At 39.8% G+C, this 25,999-nt stretch overlaps 1 protein-coding gene across 5 annotated transcripts in view; it reads right to left on the bottom strand.

Annotated features, from left to right (window-relative positions):
• CDK19 (cyclin dependent kinase 19) overlaps window positions 1–25,999 on the bottom strand; it is a 502,598-nt gene that overhangs the window by 108,277 nt on the left and 368,322 nt on the right. For all 5 annotated transcript variants that reach the window (XM_068231298.1, XM_068231299.1, XM_068231302.1 and 2 more), the window contains 2 exons: window positions 13,757–13,867; window positions 7,618–7,758 (listed from right to left, as the gene is read on the bottom strand). In XM_068231298.1, coding sequence (XP_068087399.1) covers window positions 7,618–7,758; window positions 13,757–13,867 — 252 coding nt within the window. The remainder of the gene's footprint in view (window positions 1–7,617; window positions 7,759–13,756; window positions 13,868–25,999) is intronic.

The raw sequence follows: 25,999 nt of genomic DNA on the forward strand, positions 1-25,999 counted from the left end.
GTTTTTCCCTTCTCACAAAGGGCTTGATTCACTAAGACAAATAGCATGCCTTATCCGAGTTAACACGCCCTATCAGAGATAACACACCTTATAAAAACGTTAACACGCTTTATCAGAGTAGCATAGTGAGCGCTACAAACTTATGCCTGCTAATTGGCAATCCACTTGTCCTGCCCTGAGCCCCTGCAGGTTTGCAGCACTCGCTATGCTACTCTGATAAGGCATGTTAACTTTGATAAGGTGTGTTAACTCGGATAAGGCATGTTATTTTTCTTAGTGAATCAAGCCCAAAGGCCTCTGGCCGCATGGCAATCGTCCATCTTGGACTTTCGATTGCCGCATGGACTACCAATAACAGTACTTTGAACTGTATTATAAGACAATCTATTTCCTTTTCATCTCTACCCTTTTCTATCAACCCAATCTGTTCTGACTGACAGGTATATTTACCTGTTGGTTGTAAAGTATATTTGTGTGTATAGTTTTAGAATAAACTAACGATGGAATTGTTCAGTCGTGTGCCTGTTATGGCAATCTGATTGTTGCTACAAAGAATCTGCCCTCTGAAGAGACTTACTACCACATTCTTTTCTTATAAATTTTTGATTTGCTAGCTAGGTTGTAAAATATCGTATATACTCACAAGCAAGCCGACCCACATATAAGCCGACCCCCCAACTTTCACCTGAAAAAACAGAAAAAAATGACCGACCCTCATATAAGTCGGGGGTAGGAAATGCTGTCCGTGTGATCCCCCAGTGTGTCCCGGTATAGCTAGTATAGTGCCCAGTATGGGTAGGTGGTGCCTCAGTATAGTTAGTATAGTGCCCAGTATAGCTAGATTAGTGCCCAGTATGGGTAGGTAGTGCCCCAGTATAGCTAGTATAGTGCCCAGTATAGCTAGTATCGTGCCCAGTATAGCTAGTATAGTGCCCAGTATGGGTAGGTAGTGCCTCAGTATAGTGCCCAGTATAGCTAGTATCGTGCCCAGTATAGCTAGTATAGTGCCCAGTATGGGTAGATAGTGCCCCAGTATAGTGCCCAGTATAGCTAGTACCGTGCCCAGTATAGCTAGTATTGTGCCCAGTATGGGTAGGTAGTGCCCCAGTATAGCTAGTATAGTGCCCAGTATAGCTAGTATCGTGCCCAGTATAGCTAGTATAGTGCCCAGTATAGCTAGTATAGTGCCCAGTATGGCTAGGTAGTGCCCCAGTATAGCTAGTATAGTGCCCAGTATGGGTAGGTAGTGCCCCAGTATAGCTAGTCTAGTGCCCAGTATAGCTAGTATAGTGCCCAGTATGGGTAGGTAGTGCCTCAGTATAGTGCTCAGTATAGCTAGTATAGTGCCCAGTATGGGTAGGTAGTGCCCCAGTATAGCTAGTATAGTGCCCAGTATGGCTAGGTAGTGCCCCAGTATAGCTAGTATAGTGCCCAGTATAGCTAGTATAGTGCCCAGTAAAGGTAGGTAGTGCCCCAGTATAGCTAGTCTAGTGCCCAGTATAGCTAGTATAGTGCCCAGTATGGGTAGGTAGTGCACCCCCCGCGGCCACTGCTGCTATTACCTTAGCTCGGCGCCACTTCTATTCCCCTGTCCTGCTCGTAATTCACAGCAGCGCGCCCCACGGCGGCTGCTTTGATGAGGGAGGGAGCCGTAGAGAGAGCGGCTTTCTGTAGCGGCGATGTGTATCGCCGTTACTATGGGAACCGCTCTCTCTCTACGGCTCCCTCCCTCACCACAGCAGCCGCCGTGGGGCGCGCTGCTGTGAATTACGAGCAGGACAGGGGAATAGAAGCGGCGCCGAGCTAAAGTAATAGCAGCAGCGGTCGTGGGGGGAGCGGGGGGGGGGGACGGTAGTGGTGGGAGCAAATTTCTACAACATGACTCGCAAGCAAGCCGACCCCCCCAACTTTTGACCCACTTTTTGGGGGTCAAAAATTCGGCTTGCTTGCGAGTATATACGGTAACTGTTTTCTTCCTTCTAGGAATAGCTAGTATCAAATTTCCAGCGTGCAAATCGATAATTTTATTTTAAAGACTGTACATACATTCGAGATTGCATCATATATGGTTCCAGCAACCCCTTTTTAACGTCACACTGCTCACAGTCTTCAAGCCTTCGAAAGTTACTATTCCCCGAATGGTGACTGGAGCAGATTGGCCATGATTGGGCCTGGCTATCATATTTCGATAGCATTGGGATTCCTTTATCCTGTTATAATCTCGGAAGGATGGTGGCAGCGATCACCTCGATTTTCAAGCAAAATTGATTACTCTGACCGACTTGTGCAAATTTGATTATTTCAACCAAATTACGCAAAGTCGATCATTTTCCTTTTTCGATTGCACAGACAATTGAGATTGTTCATGTATGGGCACCATCAACCAATCTTAACAGTTTATTGAGCACACAGTGGATTCGCCTCCAGATGTCTCTAGTGTATGAGACCTGCATGATAACTGAGGCCTAGTAATACGGGATTGGTGGGTGGTTGTCACAGAGGGCTGCAGTCACCACCCCACGTGTTGGGCAGAGCTTGCACATTGTGACTGAGGCTTCGACTCCTGTCATGTGGGGAACTTCCTCTGGTCATCAAAGCCCGGTAACGTTTGCATCTGAGAGAAAAGCTTCTAAACACCGTTGCGGGATGTCAGAATGTACCCCTAATCAGGAAATTATAGAGAATGACACTGGGAGCTCTCATAAAGTGCTGCCATCTGGATCCCTCAAACAGCCCCCCGCCCCCCCCCCCCCCCCCTTCTGTACATGAGTCAATATAAATTTGTAAATGTCAGAACAGAAAAAAATAACTTATACAGTGTCTCTGCATATGAAGCAAGATCACAGCTGGTAAAGTGACCATTCCTAATAAGTAAGTTTGTTAATCAGGGTATAATAATGTAGATAAAAATGTGACAATATTATCAACAGGGTGAGAATATAAAATAATAATACTACTGTATATTAACATAGTATATTCTCTGCTGTTTACTATTGTATATTCTCACAGAATGTTACAGTGGCTTCAGACAAGCTAGAAGATGAAATCTGTACTTGAATAAGATTGGACCCTATAGCACAGAGAGAGCTAAAAGGCATAAACAATTGAAATTCTACCCACAAACTGATTACATAAACAACGGACAACCAGATGGAAGAGATTTTGGATCTTTCATCTGGTGTAATCTCCCATCAGCTGTTAAATTTGTCACATGACAAATTGAAGTTTACTTTAAAATTAGAACACCAAAGAATTCAAGCTCTGTTTTCAACAAAATCAAAACTGTAATTTCAGAGAATCGCCATTTCTTATTTTTTTTTTTTACTTTTTTATTTCCATGAAAAAGTCCGAGAAAATATACAGTTACATATAATAATATCAAAGAAAAGTATGTATTTCAGGGTAAATATAGTAGGACATAGAATCAAGCAATTATTCAGAAACATATAGATCAGTCAAAGAAGCACATCTGACATCTTCATGGGTTTTACCCCTTATGTATATCTATATAATACAGTATAGCAGAAAAATATGAAAAAAGATAAGACATAGCTATAACCCCCCTTAGCCTAACCCACCCACCTCTTCCCCAGAACATTCAGCCCTGTACCCCCCCCCCCCCCTTAATAATTCCGGTCATATCGGGAATCAGGAGAGTCTAGGGCCTCCCATCACAGCCATTGTTTTACCATCACAAATATTGGATATAATAAGAATAGGTCTAGATAGTAATGTACATTTACAGGGCGAGAGCAAATATAGTTATTCCTGGATCATACATCATCATCACTAATTTTTAAGGGTCCCAGGGAACCCGCAATCTTCCCCCTCAAATACCATGAGGTATAAGTAAAAGGCTCCATTATTTGCTTAATTTCGGCCTTAGGAGCAAATTGGATGATAAATGGCCTCCAAAGTCTAAAGAATGTTTGTGTGTTAGCTTTTTTAGCTTGTTCTGCATTAAACTTAGCAATGTATAGTAGTTTACGCATCATTTCCAGGACCTGTTTCTGTGAGGGGGTTTCTGAGTGTATCCATAAATTCAGAACAAACTTTTTTGCCGCCAAGAAAAACAGATGTTCCAAAGGCTTCAAAGGGGTTGGTTTCAATGAGGTCTGTGGGGGGACACTATGGAATATATACATTTTTGGGTCTAGAGGCCTTGTAAGTTTAGTTACCTTATATGTGAGTCTCCCCACCTCCTCCCAAAATTGTCTAAGTTTCGTACATGTCCAAAGTAAATGGAATAAATCTGGTGAGGATTCTCCACATTTAGGGAATGCAGTCAAATAACGTGCGGGTTCAGATATTTTTTTAAAATTAAATGTATAGTATCCTTTACAGATTATTTTTAACTGCATCTCTCTTCATGCCTCCCCTATCATCACTTGTCTGACATTCTGCCAACCTTGCTCTATTAATATACTTAATTCCTCCTTCTGACATCTCAGGGATTTGGCCCAATAATTTAGATATTTTGGGGAATTCTGATCTAATTTAAAATGTTTTATTTCGTTATATAGTTCCAAGATTGATTTCTTTTCTTTCAAATTGCCTAACAGCTTGAGCAGGTTGTCATGATTTGGTAATGAGCCAGATTGACCAAAAGTGGACATTTTGAAAAATGCTGAAGCTGTACATACAGATAAGCATGAGTGTTAGGGAGGCGGAAGCGGGAACGCAGTTCTGAGAAGGTAAGTAATGTCCCTCTTTGGTTTAAAACATGTGAGAGAGATAAGATTCCTCTGCGTATCCAAAACCTGGCCATCGCCCCCCCCCCCCCCCCCCCCGACCACCCAGGAAAGAGGGAGAAGACCATAAAGGCATCAAGGGGGAGAGATGGCCCCGCAGAGTAAGAAATTGTCTCACCTCTCTCAGAGCAATACAGGTATCCCTGACTAGTACATTACGTTTGATATGAGCTGGGAGTTGGGATATTTTAACATGCAAAATTCCTGTTAAAGACCATGGTGTTACCAGTTGCTGTTCCAAAGTGATATTAGTGAAAAAACCCGTATTTCCCAGCCAGTCTCTACAATGACGCAAAAGAGCAGCTACATTATAAACTCTGAGATTAGGGAAATTCGCCCCAATGGCAAGTATCGGCTTCTGTAGTATCCGCAAAGGAATTCTAGATCTTTTTCCCTGCCACAAGAATATTTTAAAAGCCTTAGTTAAGGCCTGAATATCCCCATGCCTGAGCAAAAGAGGTAAGGTTTGCAGTGGATATAGCAGGCATCCGAAGCTGATCATTTTTATAAGATGGCATCTTCCTAATAGAGAAAGTGGTAAATTTTTCCAAGTATTTAGCTCAAATAGTACTTTATTTATAATAGGGGTAAAATTTAGCCTATACATCTGGGTAGCATTTTGTGAAAAATGTATACCCAGGTATTTCAAGGAAACCCTTGGAATTTGAATTCCCAAGTTCAAGGCTACTGTCCTCGTCTTCTTTGTATCATTAGTGTGATTTGATAGTATCAGCATTTCTGACTTTGTTCTATTGATCTTAAACCCAGTAAATACCCCTATCTGTTCAAAGAATTTAAATATATTATTAGGGTCTTTTACTGGGTTATTAAGATAGAGTAAGATATCGTCTGCAAATAAAGAACAAAAAAGTGTCATATGTTTTACTGTGATTCCTTGGAATAAAATCCCTTGTCTAAGGTATATCGCCAGGGGTTCAATAGCCAGATTAAAAAGTAGAGGGGATAAAGGGCACCCCTGGCATGTACCTTTTTGTAAGTAGATAGGAGAAGAAGCCACCCCCTCAACTATAAGCTTCGCTGTGGGGCGTAAATACATGGAGGAAATATATTCCTGAAAAGAACCCTCAAAACCCATAGCATACAGTACCTGATGTAGCCATTGCCAGCTAACGTTATCAAAAGCTTTCTCGGCATCCAGGGACAAAATCGCCCCCGGATGCCGAGAATTGCAGGAGAGCCTGTTATATTCTAAGACTGTCATCACCTTTCTTACATTAGAAAATGCTGCCCTACCTTGCACAAAACCGACTTGAGATGCTTCAATCAGATTTGGTAATAGTGTTGCCAGGCGATCAGCTAATATCTTAGACATCAATTTGATGTCGCAAGTTAATAAAGAGATAGGTCTGAAAGACCCTGGATCGAGTGTGTCTTTGTCTTTTTTAGGGATTAATTTTATATAAGCTTCATATCCTGTCTGAGGAAAAATCTTTTTATCAAAAATATAATTATAAAATTTTGCCAGGCATGGGGATATATGTTTTTTCAATCTCTTATAGAACTCCAGAGAGAAGCCGTCTGGGCCAGGAGCCTTGCCATTTGGGCCAGTCTTCAACAGTGTAAGGACCTCATTTTCCGTTACCGGGGCATTAAGATATTGGATATCTTCCTCCGACAGCTTAGGTAGTTGTATTTTGCTAAGGAATTCATTTCCCTTGGTCGCATCATGAGTGGGGCTGCTGTATAAATTTTGATAATAATCTTGAAAGATCTTAATGATTCTTTTTTACTCAGTTTGAACCACTCCTTTTGCGTCCCTTAAATGAGTAATATGTTGAGTATGTCTTTTGCCCTTAGCAATGCTCGCAAGCAGTTTTCCAGACTTATTTCCAAATTTGAAAAAAGTCCTGTCAGAATCGCCATTTCTAAGCTATAGTGGCTGGGAATTTTTTATGGGAACTTCCATAGCTCCTACAACCCCCACAAAGCATGTGATTGGATCTTCTACTGCATATGATTTACTGTCTATTTCCAGATGTCATATGACACAAAATTGCTTTAAAATGTATAAATTGAGATGCACAACGTCAGCTTAGCAGATATTGAAGTCAACTGCTTACATTCTGTAATATCTCCATATGTATGCAAAAAAAATCCTTCTACTTGGATAGGGTTTCAAAGTTTCTGCTTGTGAGAGTGAAAAGTGAGACTTCAAAAATGTATATGATGGGAAAATGAATGTACATGATGGGGGAGGGATATGGGGTTTGGTTGGGGGTTTGTACCTGCCAGGGCCCCTGACTATGTAAGCCCTAAGTCAAGTCAAAGGCCGGCCCTGCATACAGCATATCGCAGTGGATTTAATAATAAGTCTCTTCCTGTAACGTTTACATTACAACGTAGGGTATCACGTTGCCAGTCATTTGTAGCATGAATGTAGTGTGCCTGGTGTCTGTTAGCACACAGCTCTGCTCCTGTACTTTGGATAGTTTGCAAGGACAATGCGCACGTGTGAACATTATCCGATTTCTGATCATCACAGCACTTGCTCTGCAATTATAGCACAAGTGAACATACTGTAATTATCTTCCCCATGTTACAAAGCAATTGGTCTATTGATAGTTTGATCCACTACTGATGGGAATGGGGTGAAGGTAGAGGTAAAAGGTGTGTGTGTGGGGGGGGGGGGGGGGGAGGGGGGGGGGGGAGGTTAGGAATGGGAGGGAGAAACTGCATTATACATTACATTTATGGGTAACAATTCATTTTCATTGCAGAAATTGTTAAAATAATTACTTTATAAACATTTTTCACCACTTTAATAGAATGTTTTTGTTGAAAATAAAGGAACTTTTTATTTTAAGGAAACTGTGTTACCCTTACTATATACAATTACTGTACCTACCAGGTCTCGATGTAGCACCCAGTTTGCATGCAGATAATGGATTCCATCCAAGATCTGGTAAAGCAAAGACTTGACCATCGATCGAGGAAGCTGCATGGGCTTTTTATTTGCTTTCGAGGCACGATGAAACTTGATGATATGCTAGAATTGATAAACACATTATTTATGAGCTAGTAAAGATGTGCACACTGGTTTTGTGCAAGTCTGAAAAAAATGTTCAGTTTTGCATTAGTAAATGGATGTAAGCAGGAACCAATTTGCAAGAATGTGCGGATGAACCAATATGAAAATTAATCCTGATTAGTAGCTGTGAATTGCACATTAACACGGAATCCTTATGAATCTGTGTCAGTCTACAAATGCATTCTGTTGCCTCCCCCCCCCCCTCCCCAAAAAAAAAAGTAGTAGGGTGTTCGGGACTTATCTGCGACTGCATGCTGCTCAGGGTAAGCAGAGGAAAATAATACTACACCTGCTGGATGAACGTAAAGTCACCATCCAGCTTCACTTGCCCTTTCTAAACCGCACAATGAGGTGATTATTACAATAATAGTTTTGTAGCACAGGAGGGAAAATGCTGAGAATAGAGACGACTCAGCATGAGCATTCTGAAGGGTATAAGGACTCTAAAACATTTCTCACTTCAAATTTAACTGTTTAGTGACTAACTGAATAGGTTACAATTACAAGTTTTCAAGACAGCTCTAGTTTTTCAGTAGGTGTTATCTGTCTCAATCTCTTCCTAATGTGATCTATACATGTAGCCAAGTAGAACACATCATATAAAAAATAACCCCGGGCAGAGAAATTCCCATCATTCACCTTCACATCACCTGTTTGACAAGAAAACTTCTTTTACCTCCATATTGGAAGACACAGAGGCCCATATGCAATTCACTTTTTCTCATAAGTTTTCTCCTGGGTGATATTTTCAGATCTTTTTAATATAAGGCCCTTTAAACCACCAGCAAGCAAGAAGATAATCAGAATAATTTTGACAGTACTTTTTCACCTAACGTTTTGATTATTTCTTAATTGCGACATTCTGAAAAGTTATTTTAAAGAGAAGATGAAAATTATCTTCTAGGAGAAAACTCAGGAGAAAAAGTGAATTGCATTTGGGCCAAAATGTCCCATCATTATTTGTTGCCATCCTTGAAGCACACAAAGTATTCACATAATGGTGACGCAGCAATCACTGGTGGGGGGGGGGGGGGGAGAGTACAGTACAGGAAGGCATAGTACAGCAGTGCTCTACTGCCACTGCCACAATGTTATGTATTCATTCTACATTTTCCTGCCTCTACCCAGAGCAACACTAGTTAGAGAAAAGGGATGACTATTCAAAGATTAGTACAGGAAAAAATGTACTTCTACATTTGTCTAACCAATGTTTAGTGAGTTTGCATTTGGTTCTGGTAATCTGCAAAAGTATCTATGGGGGATAGGAAGCTAAAAACTGACTTGGCCTACATCTCACCTTGGCCATCATCTTACCTTATGTTTCTTTCAATTTTATTGATGCAAATACCAAAGAAAATGAAACAGCTATGAGAACAGTTATCATTTAGTGTAAACAACAATATTTGGGCCATTTCAGGCTACTTGTTACTTGGGACTGTACAAACTTGATATATTCTAAAGGTGTAAAAAATTATCAGATCCAAATCAAGGCTACAATGTTTAAAACATGCATTCATATTTTGAAATATAATAAGTGAATAAAATATTAGAAAACGAAGCTAACTACCTGGCATAATGTAGAAAGTCAATATATCCATTTAAACTATACTTACTACCTTCACTAAAATGACTAACCTTTTATTTATTTTTTTAATAGTCAATGGAACTACACTTCCCATCTGGCTAAATATGCTTCTCAATACAAAAATTGCTAAGCCATGTTTAATAAAAGCATACAGTATGGAGGCTCCAGCTTTTGTAAAATTATAAGAAACTAGAAACCAAAAGGCAGATGTTTATTGATAAAATTGGTGAACACAATACTAACAGCAACAGCAGTGTGGAAAATCGAATCTGAACACAACAGGATATAATGGAACACTAAAATAATAATGGAGATCAAGCTTGAACCCTAGTAGTGATCGCTTCCATTGAACAAGAATGATCCAGCTTACAAAAGTTGGTATATAAAGGACTTCTGAGGTGAGGGGCAAGAATCTATTTTTACTCACCTGGGGCTTCTTCCAGCCCCTTAGCAGCCGTCTCAGTTCCTTGCCACAGCACTGGTGGTCCTTGTTGTCCCAGCTGAACGCCTGTAATGATTGTGACCCACCAGTGGGGTCAGCTCTTCTGCGCCTGAGGCCACGTCATCTGGCAGTACAGATGATGTGGAAGTGCGGGCAATCGCAGAAGAGCCAACCCCATCAGTGGGTCACGAATATTATGGCGGTTAGCAGGGACACAGAGAACCACCAGATCTGTGGTGAGGGACTGAGACAGCTGCTAAGGGGCTGGAAGAAGTCCCAGGTGAGTAAAAATAGATTCTTGCCCCTCACCTTGGAAGGCCTTGAAAGGTTCCTACATGTAACAGTATGAAAGTGTTCTTTTTGCTGGGAGATGAATTAACCAGATTTTACATCACACTGAAATGGCTGCTTTGCAATTACGGTAAATCCCTACAGTGAAAACAGGAATACGAGACTACAGAGAAGTTGTAAATACACATACTATTAGTTATCTCTAAAGTGCAGTTAGGTACATAAATATTCAGACAGAGACAACTGTTTTCTAATTTTGGCTCTTTACGTTACCACAATGAATTTTAAGGCCAGTTTCACACTTGATTCTTGTGCTCTAGCCGCGTTGCAACATAAAAAAACCTGTGCTTTGAATGTGCTGTGAATTGTGCTTAAGAGATTCCACTATTGTTTAAAGGGGCACTATAGGGAAAATTTTAAAATATGTGCAAACATAGACAAATAAGACGTATGTTTTTTTGAGAGTACAATGAGCCATAAATTACTTTTTTCCTATGTTGCTGTCACTTACAGTAGGTAGTAGAAATCTGACAAAAGCAACAGGTTTTGAACTAGTCCATCTCTTCATAGGGCATTCTCAGCAAGGCTTTTATTCTTTATAAAGATATTCCCTAAAATGGATTTAAACAAGGATGCTGGCTAGCTTCCCTGCTCGCTACACAGTTTTTTGGCAGTTGGACAGAGCAACTGCCATTCACAAACTGCTTTTGAAAAGAAATAAATCCATGAGAATCCCCTATGAAGAGATGGACTAGTCCAAAACCCGTTGCTTCTTTCAGATTTCTACTATCTACTGTAAGTGACAGCAACATAGGAGAAAAGTAATTTATGGCTCATTTTACTCAGGAAAAAAATGTACTTCTTTTTTGTATATGTTTACACATATTTTAAATGTTACATTTTTTCGCCATAGTGCCCCTTTAAGTTACCAATACATATGCAAATATTTCATTAACATTCCATAGAAATACATTGCCTCAGTCTGAAATCCAGGTCTATCTAAATCTACATAAAACAATTATAAAACTGATGGCAAAGTTTGCACTATGACAAATGGGTAGCAAGGGGAGATTGTGAGTGGAACACTGAGACCTAACTTCTTCAGCTTGCAGATCTAAGGTTAGTTGGACCTTTAGGACTTATGGGACAAACCAAAAGGAGCCAGCAATGTGGTCATATCATTATTATCCATCCACTATCAGTAGAATAATCTATCGTTATTTTCTCACAAATACTCATCCTAGTAGATTCTTAGAATTAGTAACAAAGGAAATCTGTGTTTAGACTATTTGGATGTACCACTTGCCATTAAACACTCTTTGGCACTAATTTATGATTTCTATCTGTATTTGTACTCTATAGAGCGGTTGTGTCCCTTAACTATAATTTCATGTAGTTGAGACTTGCTTTTTTTGCCACACTTACTTATTAAGAATACAGTGGTGCTTGAATGTTTGTGAACCTATTAAAAGTTTCCATATTTACATATGAATGTTACTCAAAACATCATCATCCTAGCATCAGAAAAAGAAAACTTAGTTAAATAAATGAATCAAGCATATACTCAGGGATACATTTATTGGTGGGGGAAAATATTCAATAGTACATCAGCATGAGGCAAAAGTAAGTAAATCATTAGGATTATCATATAATTTGAAGATGGTGTTTTCAATCAACAGGATGAGAATTGGGTGTGAGTGAGAGACTCTTTTTTATTTAAAGAACAGAGCTAACAAAGCCTGATCAGGGGAATAGCAATAGCAATAGCTGCTAACGTTTTTGTGTTTCTCCAACCTCTGAGTTTGTCTTGGTGACCATGAACTATGTGCAGTTTTAATGGCATGATAATCAAATTGCCCAAAATAAGTCATATCCATAGGGTAGGGGCAGGTGGTATTGCGTAACAGTGCCTACATCTGGTGGTCCCATCAAAGTTTTGCTATGGGGCCTCATAATCTCTAGCTAAGCCACTGAGCCTGATTAAACACAAAACATCATGGCTTGAACAACTGAGGTGTCTGGGGAGTTCAGAATGAGAACTTTTATGGCCATAAAGCTGAAAACCAACTCTAAAGAGTTTTGACTCCATCAATCAACAGTGAGACAGATTGCTTACAAATGGAGTAAATTTTTTTTTTTTTACCCTACTGAAAAGTTGTCAACCATCAAAAATAGCTTCATGTTGGTAAAATATGTTAATAATCTGTACACTGTGTTCAATAATGTCCTGCTATTAAAAAAAGGATAACTCCAACTGCATAGTGAAGAGGTTGCAAAGGAACTCAAGGTAACGTCTAAGCTACTAAAGGCCAGTCTGACTCATTGGCGAATGTCCATAAGTCCACCATCAGGAGAAAACTGAACAGCAATAGAGTTTATAGCAGGTCAGCAAGAAACTGCCACTACTTTTCCCACAAAAAAATCTGAACATTTACAGTTTGCTAATGATCAGTGGACAAACAATAAGAATACTGGAAAATGTTTTGTGGATTAATTAAGCCATCACAGAATGTTGTGCTTCAATGAGAAGTGTTACTTTCGAAGAAGAAAAACATGGTGGTGAAAGTGTTCTGTTTGGACCTTGTTTTGCTATATCTAGCCCTGGAGAGCGCGCAGACATTGAGGGAACAATGAATTCTGGATCATGCCAGAGAATTGTAAAGAAAATTGTGAACACATCTGTCTGTGAACTGAATCCCAAGGTACAGTGGTATATGCAGCAAGCCTAAACATATACTGTATGTAATTCTAAAGAATGAATAAATCGGAATAAAGTGAAATGTTATGAAATGGTCAAGTCAAAATCGCCATCTTGGTCCAACTGAAATGTTGTAAAAAGGTCTAAAGGGAGCAAATTATAAGAAAAAACAAATCAAAATCCAAGAGCTAAGGCTCACTTATATTTGCCACATGCAGATATGTTACTGGATTTTTTTCAATAAATTTGTGACCAAGCATAATAATTTTTGATACATTTAAAGCGGTTTAACACCCAGCATTACAACTTTGCTTTAAAAGATTGCTTACAGCTTACAAACTATTATGCCAGATTTTTTTTTAAGCAGAAATTCACTGAATGGGTTAAACATGACATTTTAGTGTTGGATTTAACTAGGAATCCGCATCAGTTCTTATCTGTAGTTACAAAATGTATCTTTATTTGGAATACAAATAGACCTTTGAAAAGCCTGCCGGGGAAGCCCTCTTTGTTCTCTCAGAGCAGTGTTTGTTTGTTACATTGTAGATAGATACATTTGTAACTAAACAAGCAAGCACGAGGAGCATTTCTAGCTAAATGCAGCACTAAAATGTCATGTTTAATCCATTCAGTGAATTTCTGCTAAAAAAAAAATCTGGCATAATAGTTTATAAGCTGTAAGCAATCTTTTAAAGCAAAGTTGAAATGCTGGGTGTTAGACCACTTTAAGCAGGTTTTCTACATCTGGATAGGACTTGTTTGAAAACAAAAGGAGGTATTAGATCACATTTATGTAAAATATAGAACATTTTAAATGGATCATACACTTTCAAGCACTACTGTAGATGGTTGTCCTCTAGCAGCATATGAGTTCAAAGTGCCAAGAAATATTTTGCTTTAAACGACAAGTGTTCTGAAGTGTAATGAGCTGCAAACTTACCCACAGATCATGTTCCGCATAATCAAAGAGCAGCCACACCTTTCTGTCGCTATGAGACAGGAATACTTTCTGTAATGCAATCACATTCGGATGCTTCAGCTCCCGCAACAGCTAAAGCAAAGAGGGAAATAGAGTATATTTACAAGTGAATTTTAACCAGATAAATAAGAGCAAGAATGAAACATTAGAAAACAATACAATTAGAACTAAAGTCAAATAAAGAAAGTAGTACAGTATAAAGCAAAGTGGCAGTAACTACTAAATATTATTTTATTTTTTAAATCTTTTAAAGAGATTTTACCATGAAAAAGGTTAAGAAGCATTAAAAACCTGGAACCTAAAGAAAATCAATAGCACTTCCCAATGTACAAAGGTGAAAAACCTTTATATGCCAGTAGCACATGTGAATAGACAGTACTTCCCTTCAGTCCCACCCAAACCCATCCTCAAAACTAAAAATGCACTAAGATGCCTATGGCTGCTGTGCAACTTCCTCCAAAGCCTACTGCAAGACTAATCTCGCATTTCCACCTCTCACAGCCGGTCCCATTCACATTGTGACTCCGCAGTCATGCAATGACAGTCTGTGTAAATGGGCGAGGAGGGCAGTGAGGAAAAATCCACTGACTGTTCAGCACACAGACACAGCGTGTGCGAAGGTGGCAGCAAGGGGTTGTAGGGCCTGTTCAAACTACAGCTAAAAGCGATGCATTTCACAAAACACAGCTATAAAATGGATGGTAAATGCATCCTATGTTATCAATAGGATGCGTTTATATTGTCAAACGGAATGCAAATGCAAGACGCAATTACCGGACTGTAGATGAAAATACCAACTGCAAACATGAATCAGATGAATTGCACGCTTATGAGAACAGATGTGTCAGTTCCCACTAACCTTCCTGCCACAAGTAAAATGCTCCCTGTCCCGTAATTAATTAACATAGTAGTAGCCACCCAGATGGAGTATCGCAGTCGTGCTACAAGGGCTTTGCGCAGCAGTTAGAAGATCGCACATAAGTTAAGAGCGCACGCTGACAGGACTGCATGTAGCGTGGGTGCACTAACATTAACATGCGCTATTTCTGCATGGTACCTTTAGTGAATCAAGGCCATAGTTGCTAGATAAATCCACTGCACTGTGCTCTGCATTTGTTTAGCTAGCTAGATCAAAGGGGTAAATTGGTTCTAATTAGCAGATGTGAATCTTTAAGAGCTGGGGCTCTCTGCTTGCCTGTGTTCCACGGTGGCATAACCCTTTTGGTGCTCACAGGATAGTGCTGCCATGTTTTAGGATTTTTTTAGGTGTTCCATTGAGGCAGGGGTCACACTTGTCGGCTTTCGTGCGCGTTTTCTGCACAGAAAAATTGTTTTCAACTGAGAACTCATGTTAATCAATGAGCTAGGTCACACTTGAATGTAGATTTTGCACGCAGAAAAAAAACTGACATCTTGCGCAATTTGTCAGTTTTCTCTGTAAATTACATTAGCTGTTGTAAGGTAGAGGTCACATTTGTGTTTCAGTTTTCTGAAAAGTGTAGAAACTGAAAGACAAGTGTGACCCCTGCCTAACTGTTATGAAGAATGCTTTTTTCCTTAAAGGCTATCGTGCTGTGGCTACATTTTTAAAACAGATAAGAGGTTCCCAGTTTAAATCCACTTTAAAAACAAATACAAGCTTGTGCTTGTAACATTCAGTTTTATACAATTCTGAAAGGCATAGCAGAGAGGCATACCCATGTACAGCATACCTTACATAGGTAAGTTAACCCTCTCTGCAGCGGCCCATACCCAGTAATACTCTGGTTTAGATTGGTTGTAAGGGAATCTGAATTCTAGCTACCGCCTGCTCATCCCTGTTGTCCAGTAATCTCTTTTTAGCAGACATTTGGAAACATACCTTTAAAAAAAAAATCAATGCTTAGATAGCAATCTCAAACAGCCCTTCAAAAAAAGATGAAAAATACGAAAAAAGAAAGGAAAAAAAAGGAAGTAGCAAATGGTTCCTTTTGAAAGTCAATTGGTGTCAGCAATCACACGCGATTGATCACAAGCTATAGAAACACCAGGTCATATGAAGGAAAATACTGCCGCCAGAAGGGATAAGTGTGATAACATATGAGCATAGTGTGAGAATGTTCTGACTAAACAACACTTGATTAACCTTACTTTCATAACTCTGTGTCCTTCTTCATTTTTTTTTTCATCTCACTGCAAACCATGTGTCCATGAACAAGTATTTAGCTACTCAATGTGACACATAGTAAATGCCCCACTCAGTCTTCAACATATGAATGATAAGCACATTAATAGCAATAACTTCTTCAAAGGAACACTGGGTAAACAATTTGAGAAGGAGCCCATAGGAGTATTATCGTAATTGAACTACTGCAAACAGCGCGTTTCACGGGACTCAGCCCGCTTCCTCAGGTCAATACAAACACATAACCTGATCTATGTGCATGTGGTGTGAGGGCGCCAACGCACCACACGGACATAGATCAGGATATCTGTTCTTTTAATAAAGACTCCTTTTGCACCTTTGAGAGTCATTATGGAGGTAAGAGACCTCCTTTCCATTATTCAATTACGATAAATACTCCTATGGGCACCTTCTCAAATTGTTTACCCAGTGTACCCTTACACCTCTATGAGGTGCTGTTCCCCACTAGTTGTTGACCTAGTTCACTAGAAGACAGGAGAAGACATTATCACAGGAGGACCACCCAGACCCAGAAGGTTTCGGGATACCGAGCGGAAACTTTTTTTTTTCCGCATGCGCATATGGTGGTTGCTGGAACTGCCACAATTGGTTCTAACGATACTGCACCATAAAGGCTCCCGATCTCCCTTTCTCCATAGGTAACAGTGATCCATTCCCACGAGAAGGGATTTCCTGTCACCCGTACCAATACGTTGTTCAAAGAAAGAGGAAAAAGCGTCAGAACTACTTGATTAAATTGCATAAACTTTTAACTAAATAAAGCATTTGGTAAAGCCAGCACCAGACACCCACTTGATATATGGACTGCATCCTTGTTTAAAATAATGGATTACAGCACTGACAGATCACAGACCAGAAATGAGCAGAAGCAGGGAAACAACCATATGTTATACACCGTTTAGAAGATTAAGCTACACCAAAAAGCAGGAAATCATTAACCCCAAAGTAATAATCATTCTAAGACAGAAACATAGAGCTTACATTTAGTAAAAACTGCTTCTCAAAACAATAGTCAGTTTCAGAGATTATAGACTGCTTTCTCTAATCTTAGCTTTTACTGAGCGAAGGTTGACCCCTTTACTTCCACCTTTACAGGGAACCTTAACTGAGAGGGATATAGAGGTTTCCTTTTAAACAATACCAGTTGCCTGGCTGTCCTGTTGATCTCTTTAGCTGCAGTAGTGGCTGAATCACACATTTGAAACAAGCATGTAGCTAATCCAGTCTGACTTCAATCAGAGCACCTGATCTGCATGCTTGTTTAGGGGCTGTGACTAAAAAGTATAATGCTGGGGATACACGGTACGTTTCTTTACCGTGTATCGACCAGCTGATCCGGCCAGCTGAGAATATTCAGCTGGCCCGACCATGCAGCTCGACCCGCGCCCGCTCTATTCCCGCCGGCGGACAATGGCAGGGAATCGAGCGGTGATAAGGAAGTGCCGGCAGGGACGAGCGGCAATGAATCCGCGCGGACGAGCGGGGATGCGCCGGCATCGAGCCGCTGGCTCGATCCGGCACACAAAACGAGCCGTGTATGCACGGCATTAGAGACACAGGATCAGCAGGAGAGTCAGGCAACTGGTATTATTTTAAAAGGAAAATCCATATACTTCTGAGTTTAGGTTCCCTTTAAAGCTGCTCATTTGTTCTATGATGCAATGGCAGATTTCATAAACCAATAGTAATGCTAAGTTTTTGCTGATGCACTTCACGTTCTTTAGTTTAATTACACTACATGACATCTCAATCATTCACAATGATAATGTGTGCGTCAAAAGTTAAAGTGAGTCAGAGTCTCAGAGAAGATGAGGAAATGTTGCTGAAGCAAAAAAACAAAAAACCTAAAGAATAATATGGCTCAATGTGAAATAAGTTGGGATTCTATTATTTACCAACTCCATAGCCCTGATTAGTATTAGACTAATAGTGCCCATAAATCAGAGGTTCCCAACCAGTGTGCCATGACACATTTATGTGTAGTGGCAGCATCAGCTTTGTGTCGCCGCTCTCTGCTCCCCCATTCAGCTCCCCCGCAGATCGCCCTCCTCCTCCTCATCTAATAGAGCAGGGCCACAAGACAATGGCCACCGCCAATTCCGCATTTGTGGACAGCTGCGGCCATTTTCTTGTAACCTTGCAGTAATGATGAGCAGAGAGTGGAGGCACAGCATTGAGGACAGAGCCACAATGAATGACTGGCTCAATGAAGGAGGAGAAGTGACATGTTTTGGACTAGTCCATCTCTTCATAGGGGATTCTCAGCAAGGCTTTTATTCTTTATAAAGATATTCCCTGAAAAGGATTTAAAGAGACTCTGTAACAAAATGTTCAGACTTATTTCTTCTATCCTATAAGTTCCTATACCTGTTCTAATGTGGTCTGTCTTACTGCAGCCTTTCCTAGTTGCACAGTGGCTATATTATTTCTGTTAACTAATCTAATCTTCTTTCCTTTGCTGGCTTTGTTGGCTCAGGCAGGAATGTGCTGCTCTGCTGTGATAGAAGTTATGCACACCCTCTCCACTCCCCCTGCAGGCTCTGTATGAGTCACAGACTGAGCTTCGCTGAGCCTGTCACATGCTGGTTAGCAGCCATGTTTTTTGTTTGTAAACACTGCTTAAAACTGGCAATTACAAGCCAGGATCTCAGTAGGGAGTGACAGAAACAGCAAAGAGGGGCCCAGGAGAACATAATGAATAGAATGCTATGCTTTTTATTGTAAGAACTTTTGAGTACAGATTCTCTTTAAACAGTGATGCTGGCCAGCTTTTCTTGCTCGCTACATAGTTTTTTGGCAGTTGGACAGAGCAACTGCCATTCACTAAGTGCTTTTGAAAAGAAATAAATCCCTGGGAATCCCCTATAAAGAGATGGGCTAGTCCAAAACCTGTCGCTTCTGTCAGATTTCTACTACCTACTGTAAGTGCCAGCAACATAAACAGAAAAGTAAACATTACAGAAAAGTAATTTATATCTCATTTTACTCTGGAAAAAAACATATGGTACTTATCCGTTAGCCGGGCGCATCCGGCAGGTGGCGCTAATTACTATTCCCCCTCCAGGCCGACATGGATAGTAGGGAAAGATGTAACTCTGGTGGAGTTTTGTTGCCACCTGCCGGATGCGCCCGGCTAACGGATAAGTATCAAACATACTTATTATTTGAATATGTTTGCACATATTTAAAATTTTACAATTTTTCACCATAGTGCCCCTTTAACATCAACTTAACTAAAAAAATATTAACGGTCTTCAAATGAAAGAGATCCATTTTGTGGTTGAAGTTTCCCATCTCCTCGTTATTTTTATTTTCTTTAGCTGCTGCTCCAGAGAGAGGTGGGATTTCTCATAACATGTCCAAACTATGAGAATAGTTTGGCCAATGATACACCGGCTTAGTATTTTGTTTTTTTGCCATCTAGGGTATCTGCAAACATCTTCTCTAGCACCAGTTTAAAAGCATCAACTGGAGTGACTGGACAGCCACTGTTTACTGTTTAGGTACCACCTTTGACATAGGAGACAAATTTTGGAATCCTGGCTGGAGCCAGTTAATAATCAGTAAGGAGTAATTGGGCAAGAGTCCTTAATGCTCTAGGATGGGCTACTGATTGTATGCCCTTAGTGGCTCTAGCTCTCAGGAGATTTAATTCTCACAGGAGAAGAGCGCTACATAAGTGCATAATGTATTTATTTTTTCATTTCAATAGCCCTTTGTTTTCTTTTTCCACTGTTCAGCCTACACAGGCTAAGGAAAACACTGGTTGCTAGAGTTTAACATGAACCTCATCCTGCCACCCGACAGTAGATTAACATACAGGTAGTCCCCAACTTAAGAACACCTGACTTACATACGACCTGCCAATACAAATGGCATGGATTCTGTGGGAACAAGTAATAACATTTCTTTTTCAAATTGGACTTGTGGATTTTGAGAAAATCGTTTGTAAACATTTCAAAGAAAAAATGGCTTTTAAACTTGTGTAAGCATGTACAGGGGGCAGAGGTGACACAGAGGTGACACAAAAGGAGATACAGGAAACAAAGATGGTACAGTTTTCTGACTTAAGAACAGATTCAGGTTAAGAATGACCCTACAGTCCCTACCTCGTTTGTTAACCAAGGACTATCTGTATATAGTTTTTTTTTTTTTTTGGGGGGGGGGGGGGTGTAATACAGCTCATACTTAAACTTTTGGTATAACTTCAGTGTTTGTAGCTTGAGCCCTGCCAATAGTTGTCATACCTAGTTGGTTAAAGGATACCCGAGGTGACATGTGACATGATGAGATAGACATGTGCATTTACAGTGCCTAGCACACAGATAACTAGGCTGTGTTCCTTTTTTTCTTTCTCTGCCTGTAGGAGTTAAACATCAGGTATGTAAGAGGCAGATCCTGTCAGGACTAGGTCAGACTACAGTGTGACCCTCACTGATAAGAAATTACAGCTATAAAACACCTTCCTAGCAGAAAATGGCTTCTGAGAGCAGGAAATAGATAAAAAAAGGGTCACTAGTTCATAGATTTTAGCTCTGGCATACCTCAATGAATGTGTCAATGAGCAAAAACAATAAAACAGTAAAAACTTAAAAAGTAGATTTAAATATACTGTAAAATAAAACTGTGGAATATCTTAAAAAGTTGTTTTTAGAAGGAGGATAGATACAATTGTTTATTTCATTAGTTTATTTTCACCTCGGGTGTCCTTTAATAAATATAAAGTAGAACAATATTTAAAAGGCAAAAAAGAGTATTGGTGATATTAAGCCATGCTCTTCTCAAATCAATACATGAGTAGAATGAGCTGAATACAACTCAGTGTTTTCCTGCCACTGGGAAGAAGACAGAAAATGTCAAAATTTTATTTTTTTGGGTGACATTTATGCTCAACATCCTATGTGGTATGGTGGACACTGCATGTCTTTCACCGGTGTTTTGAGCAACAAAAATCTAGTCTAAAAGCAAATACACCACTCCTATTCTAAAGGGGCTCATACACTGGTCGATTTCAGCCATCAGTCGATCGATTCTATAGAATCGATTGATCAGAAATCGATTCTTTCAATTCAGCCAATTGATCGATTTTGATCTATTTAATCTATCTGACAGGATGGAAAATCTAGGTCGATCTGCTGCTGGCAGCAGAACGATGGCCCATAGAGTTCATTGGATCTAATGGTGCAATAATGCATTTAGATCTATTTTTTTTTTTTGCAATTATCTTTTATTATTCAAAAAGAATAACGAACATATAACAATATCAGGAATACAACAGAATTTAGATCGATTTTTTATAGATTTCCAATAGATTTCATTCTGAAATCTATTGAAAATCTGTTCCTAGTGTGTGATACAGAGAGATTACTGTCTGATTTGACTTGACAGGCATCTGACAGAAATCTATCTGATGGTAGAATCTGCTGCAAATCTATAAGTGTATGACCACCTTAGGTTTCCTTCAAAAGCAGCCACAAACTATATCCTATCTTAAAGGATAACCGAAGTGACATGTGACAGGATGAGATCGACATGTGTATGTACAGTGCCTAGCACACAGATAACAATGCTGTGTTCCTTTTTTTCTTTCTCTGCCTGAAAGCGTTAAATATCAGGTATGTAAGTGGCTGACTCAGTCCTGACTGACAGGAAGTGACTACAGTGTCACCCTCACTGATAAGAAATTCCCCTTTTAAACTCTTTCTTGCTCTCAGAAGCCATTTTCTGCTAGGAAAGTGTTTTATAGTTGGAATTTCTTATCAGTGAGGGTCACACTGTAGTCACTTCCTGTCTGAGTCCGGACTGAGTCAGTCACTTACATACCCGATATTTAACTCTTTCATACAGAGGAAGTTATTTGTGTGCTAGGCACTGTACATACACATTTCTATCTCATCATGTCACTTCGGGTATCCTTTAAAATAGACTGTTAACAAAACTTAAAAACTACCTCCATTCAAAAAAAAAAATGTAGTATATGCATTGTGTGCAGTTAGAGGATAATAAAAAGTTTACATCTAGTACGTCATAGTGTCTCGAACAGACACACATTTATATCTGTAGTAGCACCTCCAGCTTTCTCATGCTGATGCCTTGCAAGTACGCCCTCAGCATTGTGTCCTCCCCTCCCCTCTAGCCTTTTTCCCTCCCCTTCATGCAAATATGCCTGTGCAATCTCACACATGCTCTGTATAGTTTATGGGCTGGACTGAAGAAATTATAACTTTAAGAGCCAGGCTTGCTTTGGTACAGAGTGAGAAACAGAGCAGAGTGATTATGAAGAAATCCGAGACAGCATGCTATAATTCTAATATTCTAGATGTCTGCCTGTCTGTCTGGATCAGATTACATGCCTTTTCACAGTGAGTGTAGGCTGGGTGCAGGACATGGGGAATGGAGTCATGACATTAATCCCAAAGCATACTTTGCGTCTATGGCTAGGAAGGAAAATAAAATTGCCAGGGCATGATTTCAGACAGGGAGCGGGGATTTCAAGCCCATATGTGCAATACAGACCCTGGGGGTGAGAAAATCATACTTTTTTATGTGTGATTTAATATATCTTGGAAATTTATTAAGTTTAAAGCAAACTATAATGCTAACGTAGGTACTCTTTAAAACAGGATTGTCACCTTAAAAATCAATTTTCAACAGCAAAAGTTATTTTTATTATTTAGTATTTATATGGCACCAACATCTTCCGCAGCGCTGTACAGAGTATATTGTCTTGTCACTTAAAGTGGTCTGAAACTCAGTATTTCTTCTATGCTCTAAAAGATTCCTTACAGCCTTAAAGGTAATGTCAGCCTAGCTAGGCAATCTCTACTTACCCTGGAGTGTTCCCCAGCACACGTGCGAGTGATTGACAGCGGCAATTGCACAGGTGCAGTAAAGGATGACTTTGCAAGGTCGGCCTCTGCACCAGTGGGGGCGGCTGGGAGCAGAGCTGTAATGAGGGATATATCAGCTGCAAGGGGCTGGAGGAAGCCCCAGATAAGTAGAGTTTGCCTAGCTTAAATTCATTGAAATTTCCTTTAAGCCTATTAGCACAAATGAAAATTGTAGCAGAACGGCATTCAAATAGTTAAACACACCACTTTGTCCTGCCATAATAAGCCCCTTCACCTTAGGATCCGATCCAAAGTGGAGATAACAGTATCTTTTGTTTACATTCCTCAGTTGTTACATTGTGTGTAACAACTGAAAAGGAGAGAGCTTCAAGCATACACACAGTTTAAAACAGCTCACTAGAAGATTTTACTATGTAATAAAAAGCAGCTTGAATAAAATGCATTGGCAGCTTTCAAGTAGATAAACTGTACTTTGGGAACTTATTGAATGTTATGTCAGAGTTTTATTCCACTTTATCTGTCCCTCACAGGGGGGCGCACAATCTTATCCCTACCATAGTCATATGTCTATGTATGTATCGTGTAAGTATGATAGTCTAGGGCCATTTTTAGAGGGAAGCCAATTAACTTATCTTAATGTCTTTGGGATATGGGAGGAAATTGAAGTGTCCAGAGGAAACCCACCTAGACACGGAGAGAACATACAAACTCTGTGCAGATAGTGCCCTGGCTGAGATTTGAACCAGGGACCCAGCACTACAAGGCAAGAGCGCCAACTACTATGCCACCGTGCTGTCCATTTAAAACTGTAATACATTAATTAAGGTACATTACTAAAACTTTTTCATGTGTATTTTGACTGTGTAAAATCATAATGACTGAATTTATTTATTTGTTGAATAAATATTTGGTCAATTTATTTGGGTTGAAACTAAGTTTTAAAGAAAAACTCCAACCAAGAATTGAACTTTATCCCAATCAGTAGCTGATACCCCCTTTTACATGAGAAATAGAATGATTTTCACAAACAGACCATCAGGGGGCGCTGTGTGACTGATTTTGTGCTGAAACCACTCCCACTAGAGGCTCTGAATACCGCGGTACTTCTGGCAAACTGCCACAATGTAACAATGTTCACAGACAGGAAATGGCTGTTTAGAGCTGTCTAACAGCCAGAACAGCTAGAAACAGCTACATAACATGCCCACAGTAACAATGTCACCATGTAATACATGTCAGAATGTGAATCTGGGAGAGGAAAGATTTTACAATGAGCAAACACTGACTAAATCATTTATACATAATTATGGTAAAAATGAAGCACTTTTTTTATTACATTATTTTCACTGGAGTTCCTCTTTAACTTACTTTGGGAATAGATTTGCAGTAAATTGCCCTTTTTCTCTTACTTTTTCATAAAATATATCTATGAGAGTTAAAAGGTATTTCATTTTACTACATAGAAATCCAAATCTGTCAAGAAAAAAAAAAGTCCGATAAGTATCTCAAAGAAAAATATTTCCTGGAGGGTTTAAACTAAAATATGTTTGCCTTTGCTTTTTGCTTGAACATGATTAATCCAGTCATAAAACACTGATGTAAATTAGAACTTATTTCTAGTTTATCAAATGATATTATTATCCATTTTTATTATTATTTCCATAATATATTTAGAATCTAAACACTTTCTAAAGAAATTCTGAGGCCAAGTTGTGGTTTGTAGCCTTTTTTACCTATTGGCTTTTTCTGCATGATTGCATGTTGTTACATAGAATGTCCAGATGTTCCCTTATGTAACCAAAGCCCACATGAAATGATGCCAACTTTTTTTACAAAAGCCGCTTACAAAAATCCATGGAAAATGACATTTTTAGGTGGTGAACAAATAGAATAGAGTATTTGTGTAGTTGATACAAATAGTTTACAAAACAATTCCTTTCCTGGCTCAAATTTGGATTTTTTAAACACTTAATTCAGAAATAATGGGGAAGACACTGGTGTGCTCATATAGATTTTAATAGAATAGTTTATTGATTTGTGAAGCTACAGCAAAGATAAAAAAATGTCCATGGATGCAATTATGCGCTGGATCGAGCCGCTGGCCCAGCATAAGTATGACAAAGTAGCAAAAAAAAAAAAAAAAAAAAAAAAAAAAAAAGGACTGCAATGCACTGCACTAGGAAACCAAAAGGCAACCCATGCAATCATGGGGAAAACATACAAGCTTGGTGCAAATAGTGCCATGGCTAGGATTCAAACCGGGGACCCAGCATTACAAGGCAAGAGTGCTATCTACTACTCCATTGTGGTGCCTGTCTAAGCAGTCATATCATCGCCTAAATACAGAAGGCTTTAGACTATGATTGGAAACTGGCTGCTAGAGATGTAACCGATGTTAATCATATTAAAATAGTGAAGGAAGAGTAACTATAAGTTTTCAAACCTCTGAAAATTCAGGACATTTATTTTCCTACTGCCCAGCAAAATAATGCTAGCCATTAAAGGATATCCGAGCTAACCCCCCCCCCCCCCCCCAAAGAAAAAATATATACACTTACATCCTGGACTCCATTCTCCATTTCTTGTCGCAAGCCTCCTTACAGCCGCTATCCGTCCTGTACTGTACTAGGTCCCAACTAGTAGTGGTCAGGTCCTTTGCACCAGATGTTATATGACTTGCACATGAGCAGTTGGTTCCTTGTGGCCGCTCAGTTAATGCTCCTGCACTGCTGAGAGTGCTGTGAGTTTGCATGCCAGGATGAGGAAACTGCTGGGAGTGTGGATAGAGCCGCCACAAGGAATAAACCGTGCGTGCGCACAGCGTATAACATCTGGTCCAAAGGTCCCGACCCTATGGGCCTAGTACAGAACAGATAGCTGTCGAAAAGAGGCTTGTGGGGTGAGCAGACAATGCAGTGCAGAAGTGGGTAACGATCAAGATGTAAGTGTATACTGTTTGGAGGGCAGGGGAGGGGTTTAGGTTGGATAACCTTTAATGAGCATTCTCTTGCACCCACCATAACAATGTCCTATCTAGCGGTGTTTAGTAACTAAACTATTGGTCTATGTCTAACGACATGAAAGAGCAGTACGGGCTGGTGCACACCAGAGCGGTTCTGGAGCGTTTTTAAAACGCTTGCAGGGGGAAAACCGCTTGGTTAATGAAAG

This window comes from Hyperolius riggenbachi, chromosome 4 (genome assembly GCF_040937935.1).
Source record: "Hyperolius riggenbachi isolate aHypRig1 chromosome 4, aHypRig1.pri, whole genome shotgun sequence".
Classification (NCBI taxonomy): domain Eukaryota; kingdom Metazoa; phylum Chordata; class Amphibia; order Anura; family Hyperoliidae; genus Hyperolius; species Hyperolius riggenbachi.